We start from the raw sequence: 20,340 nt of genomic DNA, 5'->3' as shown, positions 1-20,340 counted from the left end.
CGAGCGGAAGTCCGAGCGTCCGAGGGCGAGACCCCGCCCAGTCCCTGCCCGACCGCGGGAGCCGCGCGGAGAGCGGAGGCGGAAGTGCCGCGTACCCCCGGCTGCTCGGCGAGCGGCGCGCCGTGTCATGGCCGCCGACGGCGACGGTGCTGCGGCCTCGGCCCCAGCAGTCCCTGACGGTGAGTGGCTTCCCGCCTTAAGCCCCCGTGCGCCCGGAGAAGGGAAGGCCTCGGGCTCTTGGCTCTAGAAACCGACCTCCACGTTCAGAGGGACTGGCGCGTTCCTTCTGAACCAGCCACGAGGAGACTACAATTCCCGGTGGCCACCGCGCCTCCGCGGCGAAAGCCTGGTGTGGTGGGAGCGGAGCCGGGCCGGCAGGGGCGTGTCGGGAGGTGTAGTCTATAGAGCCCGCGGTTGTGTTAAGTGGAGCGGGTGGGGGTCGGGGGCCGGAGCCAGTGGGACGAATTGGGAGCCTGGGTGCGAGGAACTGGGGCGCTGTGGGAACAGTACTGTGGAGCTGTGTGGGGTGTTAGAGTCGCACTCCTCAAGCCCTGCGAAAGGTTTCCCGCGGGATGTGGGAAAACCACCTCACGGATCGTCTAGTCCGGCCTTCCTCTTCTAAAGATTGTGAGGCTGAGGGGAGAAGTCCTCTTCCCAAAGCTTCACATAAGCCTCGGGAAGATGCAGGCGCCCTCTGTCTCCCCAGATTCAGTGCACGGCTCATTCCGAGGTCTGTGGGACACAAAGGCTCGGAGGGCAGAGTTGCCATCTCTGGCCTCAGCGAAACTCCCCCCGAGCGTCCCAGTCCCGGCCATGGCCTGCTTGGTGTCTGTTCCCCCGGGCCCCTCCTGAGCCTCCACACCCGTCGCTCTCCTTGCCCTCAGGTGGTGTGGGCAAGAGCACCAAGTCTGGGGAGGAGCCAGTAGTCCAGGTCCCCGTGGTGGATGTGCAGAGTGACAACTTCAAGGAGATGTGGCCATCGCTCCTGCTGGCCCTAAAGACCGCTAGCTTTGTGGCTGTGGACACGGTGAGGGGTGGGGATGGGGACAGCGGGTAGTTGGGAAAGGGCTGGCGCCAGGAACCTAACGCAGACTCTCCCTTCACGTGCTCATAGGAACTGAGTGGGCTTGGGGACAGGAAGAGTTTGCTGAACCAGTAAGTATACGCCTGACCTTAGTGCCAGCCTTGGCAGGAGGGGCAGACCTCGTCCCTGGAGTAGCGGTCCCAGGCCTGGGGGGTTTGAGGGCTGACTTCCAGCCACAGCCACCCCTAAACCCAACCCCAAGGTGCATCGAGGAACGTTACAAGTCCGTGTGTCATGCTGCCAGAACCCGTTCTGTTCTCTCCCTGGGCCTCGCCTGCTTCAAGCAGCAGCCAGACAAGGTACAGGCTGCTCTCGTTCCTGTCCCTGCTGTGGCTGAGGGGAGGAGGGTTGAGGTCCTGGGGAGCGTCAGGCTAGGGGTGTTTTTATCCCAAATCCTGAGGTAGCGGATCCTTTTTCTCTCAGGGCGAACACTCCTACCTGGCTCAGGTGTTCAATTTGACCCTGCTGTGCATGGAGGAGTATGTGATAGAGCCAAAGTCTGTGCAGTTCTTAGTACAGCATGGCTTCAACTTCAACCGCCAGTACGCTCAGGGGATCCCTTACCACAAGGGCAATGACAAGGTAGGTCTCCAGCCTTGAGCCTGCCCCTTCTGTGACTTCACCCCCTCTTGCCCTAGGCCGGGCGCCTGCGAAGTATGGGAAGTCCCTAGGGGGCTGGGGAAACCAGCGTGACCCATGGGAGACCGGCCCTGGGTAGAGCAGGGAGGGAGAGCTTTCCAGGTAGGGGAGCCAGGGAGAAGGGCCCCGAGAAGAGGCTCCCCCAGGACTGCCCTTCCGCTGACCCCTTTCCTTCCACCCAGGGCAATGAGAGCCAGAGCCAGTCAGTCAGGACGCTGTTCCTGGAGCTGATCCGGGCCCGCCGGCCCCTGGTGCTGCACAACGGCCTCATAGACTTGGTGTTCCTGTACCAGAACTTTTACGCACACCTGCCCGAGAGCTTGGGAACCTTCACTGCTGACCTGTGTGAAATGTTCCCAGCCGGCATTTATGACACCAAATACGCTGCTGAGTTTCATGCGCGCTTCGTGGCCTCCTATCTAGAGTATGCTTTCCGGAAATGGTGAGGAACTGGTTGAGGGGGTGGGGGCGGGGGCTGGGACAAGCCTGCTTTATGGACCTAAGGTATTTACTGAGTGCCTACTGCGTGCCAGGCACTGTTTTAGGTGCTGAGGATTCAGCAGTGAGCAAAACTGACCAAAACCCTTATGGAGTTTATATGCTAGTGGACCAATACCTTCTTCCGCTATTTCAGTGAGCGGGAAAACGGGAAGCAGCGGGCAGCCGGCAGCCCACACCTCAGCCTGGAGTTCTGTAGCTATCCTCCTAGCATGAGGGCTCACATTGACTACCGCTGCTGCATGCCCCCTGCAACCCACCGTCCTCATTCCACCAGTGTCTGTGACAACTTTTCGGTGAGAGCACCCACCCATTTCTTGGGGGAGGGGATGTTCTGATGCCTGGAACCCCTCTCTCAGCCTCTTTCCTGCCTCTAGGCCTATGGTTGGTGTCCCCTGGGACCACAGTGTCCTCGGTCCCATGATATTGACCTCATCATTGATACTGATGAGGCTGTGGTGGAGGACAAGCGGCGACGGCGGCGACGTAGGGAAAAAAGGCGGAGGGCTTTGTTGGGCCTGCCCGGGAAACAGACCTCTGAGGAGAATGAGGATGGTCCTCCCGTGAAGCAGGTCTGTGGGGATGGCCTCAAGGCTGAAGAAATTGAGCAGGAGGTGGCTGAGGATGAGAGTAGGAGCCAGCCTGGCTTGGAGCAAGGGCACAAAAATGACTTGGAGATGGGCATTAGAGCTGCAGGGCTGGAAACAGCTGATACGGCTACCTCAGAAGCACCAGAGAGTCAAGCCAATCCTCACCCAGTGCCTGGGGACGGATTGCATCGGGCAGGTTTTGATGCCTTTATGACAGGTTACGTGATGGCCTATGTGGGAGTGAGCCAGGGACCCCAGCCCTGTAGCTCTGGACCCTGGCTACCTGAATGCCACAATAAGGTGTACCTGAGTGGCAAAGCTGTCCCCCTCACGGTGGCCAAGAGCCAGTTTTCCCGTTCCTCCAAAGCCCACAACCAGAAGATGAAGCTGGCTTGGGGCAGCAGCTGACCTAGCTTCTGCCTAGGACTCAAGGCCTGGGAGGAGAACTGAGTGGAACAGAGGTGTCTGGGTCCCTCTAGGCTGTGAATGTCCTACTCCCACCTTCCACAGAGGGGGGCAGTCCTGGCAGAGACACTGCTGCACCACTTGTGGACCTTCCCATTCCCCTAGAGGCTGAGGAACCAGGGTATACACAAGGAGGCTGGCCAGCACCTGTAACACAGACTTTATTTATTTTTAAATCTGAAAGTGTCTTAGGAAAAAGTATTACCAAAAAATCAACAGAAACAAGTTATGAAAATATTTGACCAGCTTCATCTTTGGTTATTTCTTATTGCGGCTCTGTAAGGACAGACTGTTCCCGTAGCTCCAGCCACAGCAAGAGGGGAAGAAAATCAGTCCACGGATAAACCGTTTAACCAACTGGGTGTATCACATGTTGACAAGTACATAGAGCAGACCCTGAGGCCTACAAAACCAGCCCCACTCCCAACCACAAGGCTGAAAGTCTTATGGGGCAGAACATTAAGACTCCTTCATAAATATGAAAATAGATTAATTGACTGGAAAAGATCTCTGAATAGGTTAGCTAGGAGCCATGACCACCACGCTGCCTCACCCTTGCATAGAAATGTAGTGCTGTGGTCTGGCCGTGCAGTAAGTGCAAACAGCAATTATTCAAGTGTCTTAAACATACTGGCAAGAAGCTCCCCGGTCTTCAGGTCTGAGAAATAGCCATGCCCTTTATGGCTTCCTGATTAGCTCCAAGGATAGCTTCCCATCCAGAAGCTTATATGACCCAGGAAAGGGCAAAAGACAGACCTGGGGTGGGAGAAGAACCTGGGGTATTAGCTGCCTGCCAGCTCAAGCTAGAACTAAGAGTCCTCTGGTCCTGTCTGGGAGGTGCACTGGGAGTCCAGTGGGAGCCAGAGCTCCTTGCTAGCTTCCAGAAGCTTGATATCGGCTGTTGGCCCTAACTAGGAACGCCTTCCACCATTGCCTCCCCTCTCACACACAGCCATTGGGCACTTGGAGCCCCCAGATTGAGCCTGGTGTAGCTTAGCCTGCCTGCTCTGAGGCCGCAGGGAAGAGTCCAGGCTGTGTGCCAGGGGAGCCCTGTGGCTTCAACTGAAGGTCCACTCCCAGGTGAGCTGGGGACTAACCCCCCTCACCCATCGTGTTCTCCCTGGGTTTTCAGGCCCATGCCTGAGACACAGAAGGGGACTGGAGCCAAGCCTCTTGGTCTTTCTTCTTCTACCTCCATTTCCTCAGAGGTACCTGCAAGGCATGGACTGGCACCCCGGGGCCTGGGCCCGAAACCATTTTCTTCCTGGGGACTGGAGCAGTCCATGGCTTCATGGGCTAGAGCAGTTGGTAGGGCAGATGCTCGGAATGGTGGGATCTCTCTCACTCTGTACTTGAGACTATTGAGGCGTGGTGGGGGCCCATCAGATAGTGATTCTTCTCGGCCCACAAATGGACAGGCCTCTTGATGTAAGAACTCTGGTGAACCGGGCAAAGAACGCCACCCACGAGCAGGTGGGGCCAGGGGCTCCTGCCAGTCAGCCACGGGCAGAGTTCCCGGCCCTGGTGCGTCCAGGTCAAATACCAGGGAGATGACCTGACTTGCTGGGCAGGTCAAAGAACTTGATCTTGCCACCCTTGAGGTCCTGGCGAGCACTGAAAGGGTTGACTTTGGGGGTATGGGCAGCACCACCTTGTTGTGGCCGGTAGTATGGGTCCAAGACATTCACTGTACGCAAGGGCTTACGGGAGAAGATGTCAGACTGGCTTCGGGATAACCAGATAGTACGTCTTGGGCGTGGAGACTTGGGAGGTATTTTGTCATCCAGTGTGCTCAGTCGCTTCACCCCAGGTCCTTTCTCCAAGAGTCCTGAGAAACAAGCAGTCAAATCAGGATTACGGTAGTCGTCCTAACAAACAGAAGCAGCACCTTGTGCCACAAAGTGTTGTACTAATGAAAAAAACAAACTTAAAGGGAGGCGATATGCCAAGTCATAATATGCCAAGTCCACTACTTTTCCCATCTTCTTCTGGACACGGGATCCTGCAGTGAGCCCTAGAGAGGAAGGTTCTACATCCTCATTCCCTCCCTTGGGGCAGGTGGAACACTCTGGTCTGATTTCTTACCCTTAGCTGTGGGCTGCAGCTTCCTGTCTGTCTGCAGCTCTTCTTCCTGTAGATGGCTCAGAATTTCCTCCAGGGTCTTCCCAATCTCCGCGAAGGTTGGGCGCAGTTTGGGGTCCATCTGTGGTTATCCACACCAGCCATTAGCCCTGCCCTTTTATCTTCCATCCCAAGGATGGCATTTGAGTCTGTTTCTGGCATCTTTTAAGACTCAGATACGCAGCTAAGAGATCTTTTCTGAAGGTCCCAGCTCATGAGGGTGATTCCCAGAGCTGAGGTCAGGGAAGATGCTATTGTCTCATACCTTTCCCCATCAGCACCCTTTCTGTATGTGTCTTACACCCTTGATGGGCACAGAACCATCCAAATGGGTACCCTTACACTGGTTTGTTCTCTGCTTGTGTTCCATTGCTCACGTTTCTGGGAGCTTCCTGGACAAAGCCCAGCTACCTCTTGGTCGTAACAGGTAGGTCCAGCCCCAGAGCTGTATAAAATGAAGGCTAACAAAAGCTCTTCCCATGGGCCTTAAGACCAGCTGGACCCAAAGTCCAACTGAAATCTGACCAGAGCTCTATCAGTATCCAAGAGGCGGGGAGTCTACCCTGCAGGCTGAGGACTGTGTAATACAGAGCAGTTTTCCTTTTCTTGGTCCAGGGCTCCGGACAGTCTGTCAGGCTGGAGGAGGGGTGTGGGCACCGCCATTCATCAGTGAAAATGAGGCTCCTCTTGAAGCTAATTAATTAGCAGCCTGTCCCTGCAGTCCTAGCCAGATGAAAAGGGTTCTGTCAGCCCCTGACCAAAGCTGGGAGGAGGGGAGGGAGACACTCACATTACAGCAGTTGAAGGTGAGCTGCAGAAAGTCCGGGGGACAGTCTCCCACCATATGCTGGAAAGCGTCATAGTCTAGCCCGAAGTTCTGTGGATGCGCAATGGAGGGAGGGAACATGGCAGACTGGTCCGTAATCCCCCCAACCCATACTGGCCTGCTTGGGAGAGGCTAAGAAGTAACCACACAGACAGTTCCAGCAACTCCACCCCAGTTCCATAGCTTCAAAACCAGCCCCATCCAGTGGCACTGCCCCCTCTGCCTGCAGCTCACCTCTGTGCGGGGAAGATAGTCTGGATCAGCCTGGATGCGGGCGATGATCTCACAGAGGATGATACCATAAGAGAACACGTCGGCCTGGTGGATAGTGAGACCTCAGTTTCCTTCTCATTGGGGTGAGAGGCCCCTCAAGTCCACCAGCCCAGGCCTGAGCCCTACTTCTGTGTTTCATTCAGTTCACTTACTGGGAAGATGCCAAGTACCAGCTCTGCTCTTAGCAGGTCATAGATCCTCACCCAGAACATATAGGGTGATCCTGGACATGCTAGGCTAAGAGTAGATTCTAAAAGAACCAGGCCCCCGGGTCCCCAGACTCACCTTTTCATTGTAGGGCTCATCTCGGAGAACCTCAGGTGCCATCCAAAAGGGTGAGCCCACCACGGCCAGTTTCTCATTCCCCATGCTGTGGGGTGGGGGTAGAGGGGAGATTATATGGAAAATGAGCTTACCCCTGGGAATTCTCCCTGAAGGACAGGCACTAACACTGACCACATTTAGGGAGCTGAGATTGAGCAGTGACCAAGTTCTGGCCTCTGGGCAGGAAGCTGGAGTTTTCCCTTTACTTCAGTCCCTTCTGTGACCCCAGTACCTATGAGGGCTACCCACCTGACGTCAGGAATCTTCTCAGCCAGGCCAAAGTCAGCTACCACTGCAGAGTAACCATTCTCATCCCTCTTTATCAGGCAGTTCTAGGGGTCCCAAAGAAGAAGACAATGCGCTCAGAAGGGGGACCAGCCCGCCACAGGGTTACCACCACCCCTCCCTGCCATAGGGCACCTTGGCCTCTCCTTGGTGAAACACATTCTCAGGCTGACCATAGTGGTCAGACTTGGGGGCCCTGTCAGCGACGTGAGATGGCCTAGGCCTGGATCTCGGGGGGCTGCCCGAAGACTCGTGCCTCAACAACTATCTATCTTGGCTTTCTATGACCCTAAGCATGGCTCTGTGCCAGAGGTACCTCTGTGAACAGACAGCTTTGTCCTCTTGGCGCTTACAGTCTAGTGGGGGAGACAGGCTCTCCAGCGCCTCCCGTCCTCTCCTCAGAATGCAGACACCCAGAGGCCAGCCTGACCTGAAGCAGAGGAAGCGCTCAGGCCTGCCTCGCCCCTTCACTGCCCACGGGACCACAGCCAGCTTCCTCTCTGCCGTTACAGTCTATGACTTGGCCCTAGCCAACTACCTACCCCACCCCTGCCGTCCCATGCACGCATCGCCACCCAAACTTGTAGACAAGCTTGGAGCCTGAACAGCTCCTTCAAGCTTTTGTCTTTGCTTATACTGTTCCCTTCCTTTGGAACGTTCTCCCAGCTGTCCTTTTCACTTCAGAAGATTTTATGTGTTTTAAGGTAAGTGAGCTTTCCACTCTGCTCTCTCCGCCCTCTCTCTCTCCCCAGGGGTTAAAACCTCCTCTCTGCCACTTCTTCCCACAGTCTAGCAGAGAGCCAGTTCCGGTTCAGGCCTTCCCTCCTTACAGCCCTCAACTCACGAGGGGGACTCAGGATGTGCGCCCGAAACAAATGCTGCAGTTCCCAGGGAAAGGATGAATCCAAATGACGCGCAAATAAACACAAGGCAGCAACCAGCTCTCCCCAAACTGCGTTCAAAATAGCCCTACACCTCCGTCCACCCCCTTCCTCCAGATGCAGGAGAAAGTAGGGATCCTTGGCTCAGGGACATCTCTGAGCCAGCCCTGGCTGGCCAAAACCTGCCCTCCCTCCTCCCCACCACACTTGGCGTGCAGTTGCCAAGGCAATGCCACGTCATCTCCTGCTTCTTTCACCTCAGGTACTAATCATTCCCTTCCTTTGTCCTCGACATGATCATGCTATGCTCTCCCTGGGCTGGAAGGAGCCCGTGGTTTCATCTTCCCCTGGGTCCCAGGTAGACACGCACCATCCCTGCCTTCCAAGCAGGGCTGCCCTTGTGCTTGTCCTGGCTTTGGCCCTCCCACCAAGCCGTGCGGGCTCAGCACCCCTGGACCTCCTGAAGGCTAGGAGGGCCCTAGGCCAGCTGGCCTATTAAAAAGCCAAAGCCCAGGCTGTAGCGCACAGGCTTCTGAGGCCCTGGCACCTCAGATCTGTCGCCTATTTTTCTCCCCTCCTCCGTTTTCACCAACAACTCAGGCCCTGGCTCCAAGGCTCAGTCTAAAGTCCTACTTACTATTTGCTTTCTAGCCCCCAGAAACAGCCGTATCGATTCAGCCCAGGAGCAAATAAGGACCAGAACATGGCCACAGTGCACTGGCCTTGTTGAAGCTGTACAGTTTCTGCCCAGCTTCATGTTCACAGGCATCTGTCCGCTCACTGCAAACCACCCATGTAGGGGTCAGTGGCCTCCCAGGAGTTTCTCTGAACAGCTGAGAAAGGGCTAAGGCAGGGATGATCGCGGCCCCACAGTATGGGACAAGGCTACCCAGTTTGCCTCTGATCTGGAGAGTGACCATTGCCCCTCTTGTAGTTTCTCACAGCCAACAGCTGGGCATCAGCGCCAAAGACAAAGATGGGATACTGCAAACCCAAAGAGCCAAACTTAGGAGTCTGTATCTGAGGTGACAAGGAAAATGGGGAGGGACCCTGATAGACTAGCCCCTGTAGGATTTTCCACAAACTCCCAGCCTGCCCTTAATGGAGTCTAGGCTAGTGAGGTTTGGCTGACCACACTTGGCTGTTTTTACTTCCTTATCTCCCACTCATTCCTCGTGAGGTTTTTTTTTTTTTTTTTTTTTTTTTAAGATTTTGTTTATTTATTCACAAGAGACACAGTGGGGGGGGGAGGCAAAGATACAGGCATTGGGAGAAGCAGGCTCCATGCAAGGAGCCTGATACAGGATTCGATCCCGGGTTTCCAGGATCACACTTTGGGCCGAAGGCAGCGCTAAACTGCTGAGCCACCAGGGTTGCCCTCCTCATGGGTTTCTGCTGAGAGTTCTTACAGAGGATACCAAAGACTTCTATGGCATTAAGTTCAATAGACAAAATTAGTCCTTATATATTTGAGCTTTCTGCTGTTAATACTGCTGATTACTTCTTTCAACACATTTATATGTGATTCAGGAATCATATTAATACTGGGCTTGCAGGGCACCTGGGTTAAGCATCTGCCTTCAGCTCAGGTCATGATCCCAGGGTCCTGGGATGGAGCCCCACATCAGACTCCCCACTCAGGAGGGAATCTACTTCTCCCTCTCCTTCTGTCCCTGTCCATGTTCTCTCTCTCTCTCTCTCTCTCTCTGATAAATAAATAAAATCTAAAAAAAAAAAAAAAAAATTGGGGCATGCAGCAAATAATCAGTTGTGGTCCTGGAGCTAAGAGACCAGGTATTAGAGGCTAGAGGCTATTCCTGTTCCCTTTCGATTCTTCTCCCCTGGCTTCTGTGACACTACAGTTCTAGACTCCCTTCTCTAGCTCTGGCTACTCTGCAGGCTCTCCCCACCTGATGCTCTCAGGGTTCTATCTTGGGCCTACATCTCTCGGGCTCCATTTGTGCTGATGCCTCCCAAATATATATCCTCACACCTGACCTTTTTCCTCTAGCTTCAGATTTGCATATCCAGTCCATTTCTGGACATCTCCTGGATTACCCATATGGAACTCCATACATGCAAACCTGAACAAACATGAACCTTTTCCCCTCAAAATCTAAAGCTCTAGCTGTATTTCTAGGTCAGCTGATATTGCCATTTTCCACCCAGTTTGCTAAGCTAGCAACCTGGGATTCACCCTAGATTTTTTACTCTTAATTCCAACTAAGTTAGCTTCTAAATATTTTTCAAATCAGCCCCTCCCTCTTCATCCCCACTACCGTTGCGTTAGTCTAGGTCCTCCTCATTCTTCCCCTGAATATAACAATGCTCTTCTAACTGGTCTCTCTGGCTTGGTCCAGGCTTGATCTCCATAATCCACCTTCCTCATTCCTGCCAGCATGACCTTAGTAAAATGTAAATCTGTGTTACTCCCCTATTTAAAAGCCCCCCCACAAGACCCCCAGTATGTGCACATGCATGTGCGTGCACACACACAACTTACTAATAAGTGGAATTCCATTTTCAAGATTCAGCTCAGCCACCATCTCCTGCAAGAAGCCTGCTCATATTTAACCCTCAGTTGGGTTAAATACCTTTTTAAAAATCATCCTATGCATTGTCCTCTCTGTAACCTTAGCATCTACCACATGGTATGAAAGTGTTTGCATAGTGTCTCCGATGGCCATAGACCATAAGCTTTAGGAAAGCGGTGATGTCTTAAGAGGGAGATGGGGGATCCCTGGGTGGCGCAGCAGTTTGGCGCCTGCCTTTGGCCCAGGGCGCGATCCTGGAGACCCGGGATCGAATCCCACGTCGGGCTCCCAGTGCATGGAGCCTGCTTCTCCCTCTGCCTGTGTCTCTGCCTCTCTCTCTCTCTGTGACTATCATAAATAAATAAAAATTAAAAAAATAAAAAGAGGGAGATGGCCCAGAGAATACTTCCTAGCCCCCTGGGTAAGAGAAAGATTGCCCACTTCTATCTATATGGCACCCTAAGAATTACAAAACATCCTTCACAAACACAATCCCAATGGTTCTTCAGAACAACATTGTCAGGTGTGCAGATCTGAGATTTTTCCATTTAAGAGAAGAAAAATGAAACTTAGAGCTCTAAGTGGTAAAGTCCCAGGTCTCCTAATTCTAAAGGGTTCTCACATGACTCTGCCTTCTCCAGAAAGAGGCTGAAAAGCTTTCCCCTGGGGACAGCAAAGCTATGGCAGGAGCAGTGTAGTTTTATGACAGCAGCAGGGGCCAGGCCCAGGGGAAAGGCAGCACTGTGTGCAATACCAAGACCCCTGCATTTGGGACCCCAGTCACTAGCTCAAATGCTGGCTATTCCAAAAGCATCTAGAACAAGGCTTACATTTCTCATCCAACCTGGACATGGCCCTAGTACAGACTATGTGGCTACAGAGTACAAAATATGAAGCTCAGACCACTGGGGTTCTGAAGAAGCCAGACCAATTTTCAGGCTGTGTGGGGTACAAGGTCCATTACATAGAGGATGAAGAATGCTTTATTCAAAAGTGTACTTGGGGCACCTGGGTGGCTCAGTTAAGTGTCCAGCTTGCTTTTGGAGTCATGATCTCAGGGTTCTGAGATCAAGCCCCAAGTCAGGCATCATGCTGGGCATGGAGCCTACTTAAGATTCTCTCTCTCTCCCTCACTCCCCTACTCACTCCTTCTTTAAAAAAAAAAAAAAAAAAAAAAAATCCTTGCCTAGAGTAAGCAGCAGACATAACAGAGGCTCAAACAGACTTCCCTGAAGTGAGAGGTTCCTAATTTTCAGGTTCAAAAAGGAGCCTAGGCACTACTGCTGCCTGGCTCTCATTCCTCTGTGTCCTCTGCCCTATTATAATTCTTCACACTATAGCAGGGAGACTTCTGTGTTTGCCTCTTCAGTGACAGAATGATCCCATTCATCTCTGTGTCTCAAACCTGCACAGACACACACAGAAAGGGCTTAGCAAAAGTTTGTTATATGAAAGTTGGGTAGATAATTGAAACAATTGGGCTTCTTTTCACATGTGTTAAAGGCATACACTAAACATACATTCAACTCTCCACTTGTGGGAACTGAGCTGACAAGAGACTCAAAAGGGTGGCCATGAATGCATTTCTGGAAGCCAACACAAATCCTTCAAAACTGGGCCCGAGTAGACACCTGAGACCAGTTCCTAGGTCTCCTAGGACAGCGGCACAGTCAGTATTATTAGCACTGAATAAAACCACCTGAGTAGAGAAATGCCAAGTTCATTTGTTAATGTTACTTCCAAGCTAAAGGAATCTCTGCAACAACAACAAAATGGCTTTCGATGTGCCATTAGCTCTTTCCCCTCACCCTCAACCAATCCACTCCGTAAATCCAGTTAGGATCAGAGAAAAGTATTGATTCTACATCTCAAGAAAGGTTAAGAGGTTCTTTTCACAGCACAATGAGATCAGAGACTGAAATGCCCTCCCCTTCTAAATGCTCCAGAGGCTGCTATGGTTTAAGTCTCTTAAAAGATTATCTGGTTTGCTGCAATGTGTCCCATCCCTTGCCATCTATCCCACCCTGTGATCCTATATCTTTACCACAGCTCTTATGTAGTAATCTTCACATAACTGTCTCTCCAACTAGACTAACTCTGGACTCTAACTAGAGCCCATCGATGGTAAAGACTGAGTTCCAGTAATTTCCATGTCTGCCATACTATGTTTTCTTTCTTTCTTCATTCATTCATGAGAGAGAGAGAGGCAGAGACATAGGCAGAGGGAGAAGCAGGCTCCTCACGGGGAGCCTAATGCAGGACTTGATCCTGGAATCCCGGGATCACACCCTGAGCCAAAGACAGATGCTCAACCGCTGAGCCACCCAGGTGTCCCCCATACTATTTTTTCTAATAGCACAATATGAATGGTTCCAAAAAGCTATTGATAGTTCTCATTATAAAACAAACAAAAAAGAGGGGCATCTAGGTGGCTCAGTCAGTTAAGCACTTCCTTTCAGCTCAGGTCCTGAGCCTGGGTCCTGGATGGAGCCCCACATCAGGCTCCCTGCTCAGGGAGCCTGATTCTCCCTCTCCTGTTCTCCCTGCTTGTGCTCTCTGTCAAATAAACAAATAAAATCTTAAAAAAAAAAAAACACTACAGTGTCTTAACACTCATATCTACATCTGTCCAGCATTCAACTCTAATTCATGCTCTCTTCAGTCTCTGAAGATTGGCATTTCCCCCTCCCTAGATGTGTGGTATAGCCAAAGACCATAGCTGAATGAGCTTTTCACTCTGGTACAATCACCAGAGTTGCCTCTTTGGAGTCCATGAAAAACGAAAAATCAAAACCCAATAACCAAGAATAGAGGTAACAATTCATAATCCATACTCCTAGAGAAGCAGGCTCCATGCAGGGAGCCCAATTCAGGACTTGATCCCGGGACCCCGGGATCACGCCCTGAGCCAAAGGCAGATGCTCAACTGCTGAGCCACCAAGGTGTCCTGACTTTTCACTCTTGAAAGCGTTGCAGCGACCATTGACATGTGAATCCTGCAAAGGCAACACTATTTTTAGGAGTCACTCTGATAGGAAATTAGGGATCCTTTTTGCCTCTACTATAAGGCTCAGGATCACTTGGAAAAAGTATCTGCTTCTCTCTGCCCTTGCTTACCCACCCGAACATGTTTCACTACTGTAAGTCCCTCCTGTCATCTCGGATCTGAGAAGCCCAGGTTGATGGCTCCTGTGAAGTGAAGGACAGAACCTACCTTACAGACTGGGCATAATATGGTCCCAAGAGCCCTCAAGTCATTTGGAGAAGTGGGACAAACTGGATTTAGGACTCAAAATCTAAGTTCTCAAGCAGATGTTTTGGCCTCTGTGCTATCAACTGCATTCTCTGAAAGAAGGCCAGGAAGTCCCTGCCCTGGCAGGCTCTGTGCTAGGTTCTAGGAATACAAAGGTGAGGAAGAGGAGCATTTGAGAAACTTGTATACTCATGGGAGACACAGCACAACAGATCACACAGTATGAGGTGTATAAACCTCTTACAGTCCTCAAAGAAATCAAACTCAGATTAAAAAAAACAAACAAACCAAAAAACCACAAAAAACAAACTCAGATTCAAAGCTGGCAATGAGACCATTTGGAAACTTCAAAGCCCTATTCTGTCCCTTTAGCTTTATTTATCCCTTGGGACTTCTCATTCTTATGGTCACTGTCACCACCACACAGGTCTCCTGGGAGCACCTGCTTTGGTGTAGACATACAACTCTCTCCCTAATCCTTGCAACACCGTTACAATGAGGCTGAAACATTCAGAGAAAACTACCAGAAGTTCAGAGATGATTTAAAGGCAATGAACACGGACAGTCTCTCCAACTGGATAGTCTGGCTTATAAAATCCACTTGTTTTTCTTGAACTTGAGAATCTTTTTTTTTTTAATTTTATTTATTTATTCATGAGAGACACAGAGAGAGAGAGAGAGAAAGACAGAGACATAGGTAGAGGGAGAAGCAGGCTCCATGCAGGGAGCCCGATGCAGGACTCAATCTCGGGTCTCCAGGATCACGCCCTGGGCCGAAGGCAGGAGCCAAACCGCTAAGCCACCCAGGGATCCCCCAAACTTGAGATTCTTTATAGTGCACTTCCCAACCTGTCCTCAGGTTGCCATGTCATTTGTTCTCACCATCTGGTCAATCTGATGACCCATGAGATCATGACTTGAGTCAGACACCCAACCGGTTGAGCCCCCACTTGCCATCTTAATGCTGCTACAGTAACAGTGCAGATGACTACAAATGGCCCTGCCACACCCAGGGGCCCTACAGTCACTTCCCCAAAGCTCTTTTCTCTGTAGTAGTTTATAAACCAATGGCTAGGGGGAGTACTGTTGTTTGGAACACCGGAACCACTGTAGTGTGAGGAAGCCAAGGACTTACTGTTCTAAGCCTTATCGGGTCTGAGAGTACAGTTCCCTTGTGTCACCTCTGCAAACTTTGTATTCATGACAGAAGGGGTGCAGGAATCTGTGTATGCATGGCTGTATGTATGCACCTGTAGGTGTTCAGGGTGAAAAATGAAATGACAGCTATTCTTGGGCAAGTACAAAACTCCTCTCTAGCTCCCCAGAAGACTTTTTTTTTTTTTTAAGATTTTATTTATTCATGAGAGACACAGAGAGAGAGAGAGAGGCAGAGACACAGGCAGAGGGAGAAGCAGGCTCCACACAGGGAGCCCGACGCGGGACTCAATCCCAGGTCTCCAGGATCACGCCCTGGGCTGAAGGTGGCGCTAAACCGCTGAGCCACCTGGGCTGCCCTGCCTAGACTTTAAATCTGCTCTTGCACAGAAGTCATATCAGGGGGTTTATAGTTCCCACATCAATGATCAAACAGTACTATTTATATAAGCCTTGTCATGGTACTGTCCTGGGCCACTTGGCCCTCAAGTGCCTGCCTTGTAGCAAGGCCAACTTCCTCTAAAAGCAACCCTTTTCTAACCTGGTCACAGAGCAATCTGGACAGCAAGAGACTAGCTGATGCCAAAGAAAAACTGGCAGAAGGGCAGAAACTCAATCCAATGGGCAGAAAATGGGTCAGTACGTCGTGGCCCCTCAAGCCCTGCACTCAAATGACAAGCCAGTGGACTCTTGCTCTCAGTTAAGAGATACCTCCTGGAGGCCATGAGAGAGCTCTAAGCCACAGGCTCCCAGTTGGCTTGACCACCGCCACTCCTATAGGCAGGAATCTCTTAACCCTCCCTTGTCAACTGCTCCTGCAACACTCATTCACACCGGAGTCAAGCACCAAGATTCCTAAGATGTACGTGTTGCCTGGCTCAGCACTGAAAGGTACCTGCTGTGAGCCAATATTGGCTTTCTAAGGACTAGCTGCACTGAATAGTAAGGTGTATTCTCTGATTATTATTATAATTTTTTAAAGATTTTATTTACTTATTCATGAGACACAGAGAGAAAGAGGCAGAGACATAGGCAGAGGGAGAAGCAGGCTCCCTACAGGGAGCCCGATGCAAGACCCAATCCCAGGACCCCAGGATCACAACCTGAGCCAAAGGCAGGTGCTTTTTTTTTTTTTAAAGGCAGATGCTTTAACCGCTGAGCCATCCAGGCATCCCTAACCTCTGTGATTAAATGTTAAATCTATAAGAGATTTCCATCATTTCAAAGCTCATTAATGATTGGTTTCCTTCTCTATTTTTTATTTCTATTTATTTTAGATTTTATTTATTTATTCATGAGAGACACACAGAGAGAGAGAGAGGCAGAGGCACAGGCAGAGGGAGAAGCAGGCTCCATGCAGGGAGCCTGATGTGGGACTCGATCCCGGGACTCCAGGATCACGCCCTGACCTGAAGGCAGACGCTCCACTGCTGAGCCACCCAGGGATCCCTTGGATTCCTTTTAAAAAAAAATTTTATTTAGTCCTTTTAGAGAGAGAGAAAGAGAGTGAGCAACAGAGGGCACAAGCAGGGGAGGGGGCAGGAAGAGGGAGAAGCAGGCTCCCCCCTGAACAGGGAGCCAATATAGGGCTCCATCCCAGGCCCCTGGGATCATGAGCTGAGCTGAAGACAGTCACTTAACTGACAGCCACCTAGGCGTCCCTAATGATTGGTTTCTTTTTTTTTTTTTTTTTTAAGATTTTATTTTATTATTTATTCATGAGAGACAGAGAGAGAGAGAGAGGCAGAGACACAGGCAGAGGGAGAAGCAGGCTCCATGCAGGGAGCCCAATGCGGGACTTGATCCTGGGTCTCTAGGATCACGCCCTGGGCTGAAGGCAGTGCTAAACTGCTGAGCCACCTGGGCTGCCCTAATGATTGGTTTCTTAACAGAGCTCTCTTGGTAATGGAAGACAGTGTCTCAAAGAGTTGTGCAAGTGATGCCTTCATACCTTAGATGTGAGGTCCCGATGGAAAATGCCTTTGAAGTGAAGGTAGCTGAGACCCACTGCTATATCATAAGCCAGTTTCACCCTCACAGTCCACGGCAAATGCAGGTTACTGTCTAGCAACTGTTCCAGATTTCCAGAGTTGATATACTGCAAAACAAAGGGAAAAACTCAGCCATCATCTGTCAGGTACGTTTAGGCTGGTGGTGAAACCATTAGAGGATAAAGATTCTACATTAAAAAACATTTTTTTTAAGTTGCTCAAGGCTTATTTTGCAGGTACTACGGTAGATGCTGCATACAAAGACCCTTCCTTTGAGGAGATGACAATCCATTAAGGGGCACAAACAATATCATGTAGTAAATGCTAAAATATAGCTTTGGACAAGTATGACAGTGCCATGAGTGCAGAGGATAAAGTTAGAAAGTCAATCTGGGTATGTCAGAGGAAGCTGTACAAAGGAAATAAGGGAATCAAAAGGATGACCTGGGGGAGCAGAAAAGAAAGACAATCCATACAGAGGGAACAGTATATGCAAAGTTATAGATTAAGAGCATGGTATATTCAGGAGACTAACACACTCAGTATAGTCAGAGTATGCAAATAGTAGAAACTTGGTGAAGCCAATATGCTTTGCTAAGATATATGGACTTTATTCTGTTGGAACAAAATAAGCCTTTTAAGCAGAAGAGCAAAATCTTCATCTTTGCTTTTCAAAGAAAAGATTATTTAAGCAATGGTATGATCAATGCATTAGATGGAGAGTAAGGAGAAGGGTAAACAGTGAATTATTGCAATAATCCTGGTAAAAGAAGGGTGCCCCAGTTAAGGCAATAGTGGAAACACTGGAACAGCGTAAGATTCAAGACATGGCTTATATGGCAGAGTTAAAACAACAACACACAAACACAAAACTTGATGACTGTCTGGATTGGGGGGATTAGTGCAATGAAAATCTCTAGGTTGATCCTGGGCTATTGGTCCCTGGATGCCATTATTAAATATCTACAAAATAGAGAGAAGGGCAGGTTTTTAGAAGCAGCAGCATGGTTAAAAGAGTGAGGTCAGTGTGAGGATATGTTGAGTTAAAGGACTTGTGGGACAGCCAAGGCGGAGATGTCTTAAAAAGAGCCTAAAATTTAGGAACAAAGTCTGAGGTAGAGACCAACATTTAGGAGGCAGCAACATTGAGCTGAAGTGGTCACAGAAGCCAAGTCATGGAAGTTGTCTAGGGGTTAACATATAAGGTGAGAAATTAACAGAATCTTAAGGAATGGTAACATTTAAAGGAGCAGGCAAAGGAAGAACCAAGCAAGAATGTTACATAGAAGCCAAAGAAGGAGAACATTCCAAAGTGGAAATGACCAGAAGTATCAAGTGCTATACAGATCAAGTAAGGTGAGCACGAATGGGACGCCTGGGTGGCTCAGTGGTTTAGGGCCTGCCTTCAGCCCAGGGCCTGATCCTGGAGTTCTGGGATCGAGTCCCACATTGGGCTCCCTGCATGGAGCCTGCTTCTCCCTCTGCCTGTGTGTCTCTCCCTCTCTCTCTTTCTGTGTGTCTCATGAACAAATAAATAAAATCTTAAAAAAAAAAAAAAGTAAGGTGAGCACAAAAAGTGTCCACTGGACTTACAACTAAGTCACAGGAAACTATGATAAAGACTAGAGTAAGACCAAAGTGAACAGAAGAGTAGAAGATAAGGCTATAGAGAAACTATGTGCAGATGTACTCTTCCAATAAATTTGGCTTTTCATCATTTCCATATACCCATGAAGTGCTGCTTTGCTTTAAAAAAAAAAAAGCAAAAAATGTATTTATATAGAGAAGATAATAAGTGTAAGAGTAATAATAACAACAATAGCAACAAAACAACCAATAGGAACAGCTAATATTCACAGAGTGCTTACTCTGTCCAGGTACTAGTCTAAGAACTTTACATTAATTATCTCATTCACTCTGCACATAAACTAATGAAATAATTATACTATTATTCTCATTTTATAAGAGGCAGTTAGAAGTTAAGAGCCAGGGTTTAAACCCAGGCAGTTTGGCCCAGAGTCCATGTTCTTTACCTGTTAGCTAACCTAACATCAGCTACAGGTCACAGCATCTGAGTCAAAGAGCCTCATACAGAACAGGAGCTCAAAAATTTCTGCCAATTAGGTCATGAATTTATTCAAACCTTACATGATATATTATCTGCCTTTTCCTTCCATGAGAGAAAAATAGAAAATTCCCCTAAGCCTAAAATTAAGCTCTTAATACCTATTTTTTAGGGGGGGGGTGATACTGAATTTTCTAAAGACTAGGGAACCTAAAGGAATAGCAGGCAAGATATCTGAATTTTAGTCCAATTTGGCCTCTAAACAACTACCTTTAGGCAAATCAACTAATGAGGCTATCCAATCAGTGTTCCCACCTATAAAATAGATATTATAATTCCTGATCCACATAACTCACAATGTCATTATGAGAATCTAATACAAAAATGTAAAAGGGCTTAGCAAAAATTTAAGTGCCATATCATCTGAGATGTCATGATGTGGTAACATAAGCACCAAAAAGCACCAGTTGGGGGCAGCACAATGCAGGACTTCACATCCTTGCATGAGGCACATCAGGCCCAGACGAAAGGGCTAAAAATACACCTAACTTCTCAAAAGGGAAACCTGTCAATCTGCTTCATTCTGCTTGATAATCCATCTTGGAAATCTCAAAAGGAGGCATAATGGCAGCATTAACACAGCACCTTTCATCTCTTTAGTTGAATCTGTCCATGGTTCATATTTGAGGAGCCCATTAGCTAAAAAGAAACTGAACTCGCAAACTCCAAGGTACTTGGGGGCAATATAGCAGACATCTAATCACGCAAATTTCTTTAGTTCTGAGGGTCAGAAAGATCTGAAAAGGTGGTGGTTCACTTCTTTGATACGATGACAATGTGACATGGAAGGCCTGACTTCAGGAGCCACTGAAGTTTTCCAACTGAGGGCCAAGCAGAAAAAATTACAATGAAAGGTTGTATTTGGGGATCCCTGGGTGGCTCAGCGGTTTGGCGCCTGCCTTTGGCCCAGGGCATGATCCTGGAGCCCCAGGATGGAGTCCTGCATCGGGCTCGGGCTCCCGGCATGGAGCCTGCTTCTCCCTCTGCCTGTGTCTCTGACTCTCTTTCTCTCTCTGTGTCTATCATGAATAAATAAATAAAATCTTAAAAATAAATAAATAAAATAAAAGGTTGTATTTGCATTCTCTCTGGGCCAGGCTAAGTCAGGATTCCTGATTCTGGTTCAGAAACATACATATATACTCTTTTCTTTTTTTTTTTTTTTAAGATTTTATTTCTTTATTCATGAGAGACACAGAGAGACAGAGGCAGAAGGAGAAGCAGGCTCCATGTCGGGAACCCAATGTGGGACTTGATCCCAGGACCACGGGATCACACCCTGAGCCAAAGGCAGAC

At 49.4% G+C, this 20,340-nt stretch overlaps 2 protein-coding genes and 1 long non-coding RNA gene across 5 annotated transcripts in view; 2 read left to right on the top strand and 1 right to left on the bottom strand.

Annotated features, from left to right (window-relative positions):
* The first annotated feature begins 42 nt into the window (after nt 1-42).
* On the top strand, nt 43-3,522 carry TOE1 (target of EGR1, exonuclease). Of its 3 annotated transcripts, none has more exons than XM_038558234.1 (8): nt 43-179; nt 885-1,027; nt 1,115-1,155; nt 1,287-1,383; nt 1,508-1,666; nt 1,906-2,165; nt 2,358-2,517; nt 2,599-3,522. In XM_038558234.1, exons 1-8 carry the CDS (start codon nt 128-130, stop codon nt 3,217-3,219), a joined length of 1,533 nt encoding a protein of 510 aa, XP_038414162.1. In that variant the 5' UTR covers nt 43-127; the 3' UTR covers nt 3,220-3,522. The 3 variants fall into 3 exon arrangements, with proteins under 3 accessions (XP_038414162.1, XP_038414164.1, XP_038414163.1); XM_038558235.1 differs by lacking the exon at nt 43-179 and adding an exon at nt 466-730; XM_038558236.1 differs by lacking the exon at nt 885-1,027 and having other exon boundaries at nt 54-179; nt 1,115-1,383.
* The window catches only part of TESK2 (testis associated actin remodelling kinase 2), a 144,001-nt gene continuing 127,081 nt past the window's right edge, over nt 3,421-20,340 (bottom strand). The window contains 8 exon segments of the mRNA XM_038558233.1: nt 3,421-4,831; nt 4,833-5,104; nt 5,362-5,479; nt 6,188-6,274; nt 6,458-6,541; nt 6,782-6,866; nt 7,070-7,152; nt 16,880-17,026. Coding sequence (XP_038414161.1) covers nt 4,379-4,831; nt 4,833-5,104; nt 5,362-5,479; nt 6,188-6,274; nt 6,458-6,541; nt 6,782-6,866; nt 7,070-7,152; nt 16,880-17,026 — 1,329 coding nt within the window. The 3' untranslated portion in view covers nt 3,421-4,378.
* LOC119868487 lies at nt 4,853-9,162 on the top strand. The gene is made up of 3 exons (XR_005370285.1): nt 4,853-6,684; nt 7,147-7,809; nt 7,894-9,162. It is a non-coding gene; the product is annotated as an uncharacterized LOC119868487 (long non-coding RNA).

The sequence above is a fragment of the Canis lupus genome, chromosome 15 (assembly GCF_011100685.1).
Source record: "Canis lupus familiaris isolate Mischka breed German Shepherd chromosome 15, alternate assembly UU_Cfam_GSD_1.0, whole genome shotgun sequence".
NCBI classification, from domain to species: Eukaryota; Metazoa; Chordata; class Mammalia; order Carnivora; family Canidae; genus Canis; species Canis lupus.
The sequence above is the reverse complement of the archived record's forward strand: the minus strand, read 5'-3'. Positions and strand labels throughout refer to the sequence as shown.

What these genes read in the sequence shown, in the direction of transcription:
- TOE1 (XM_038558234.1), top strand. Translation starts at nt 128, where the DNA reads ATGGCCGCCGACGGCGACGGTGCTGCGGCCTCGGCCCCAGCAGTCCCT. An exon ending in GGCCCCAGCAGTCCCTGACG is followed by an intron (nt 180 to 884) that starts GTGAGTGGCTTC and finishes CCTTGCCCTCAG; the next exon opens with GTGGTGTGGGCAAGAGCACC. An exon ending in ACCACAAGGGCAATGACAAG is followed by an intron (nt 1,667 to 1,905) that starts GTAGGTCTCCAG and finishes CCTTCCACCCAG; the next exon opens with GGCAATGAGAGCCAGAGCCA.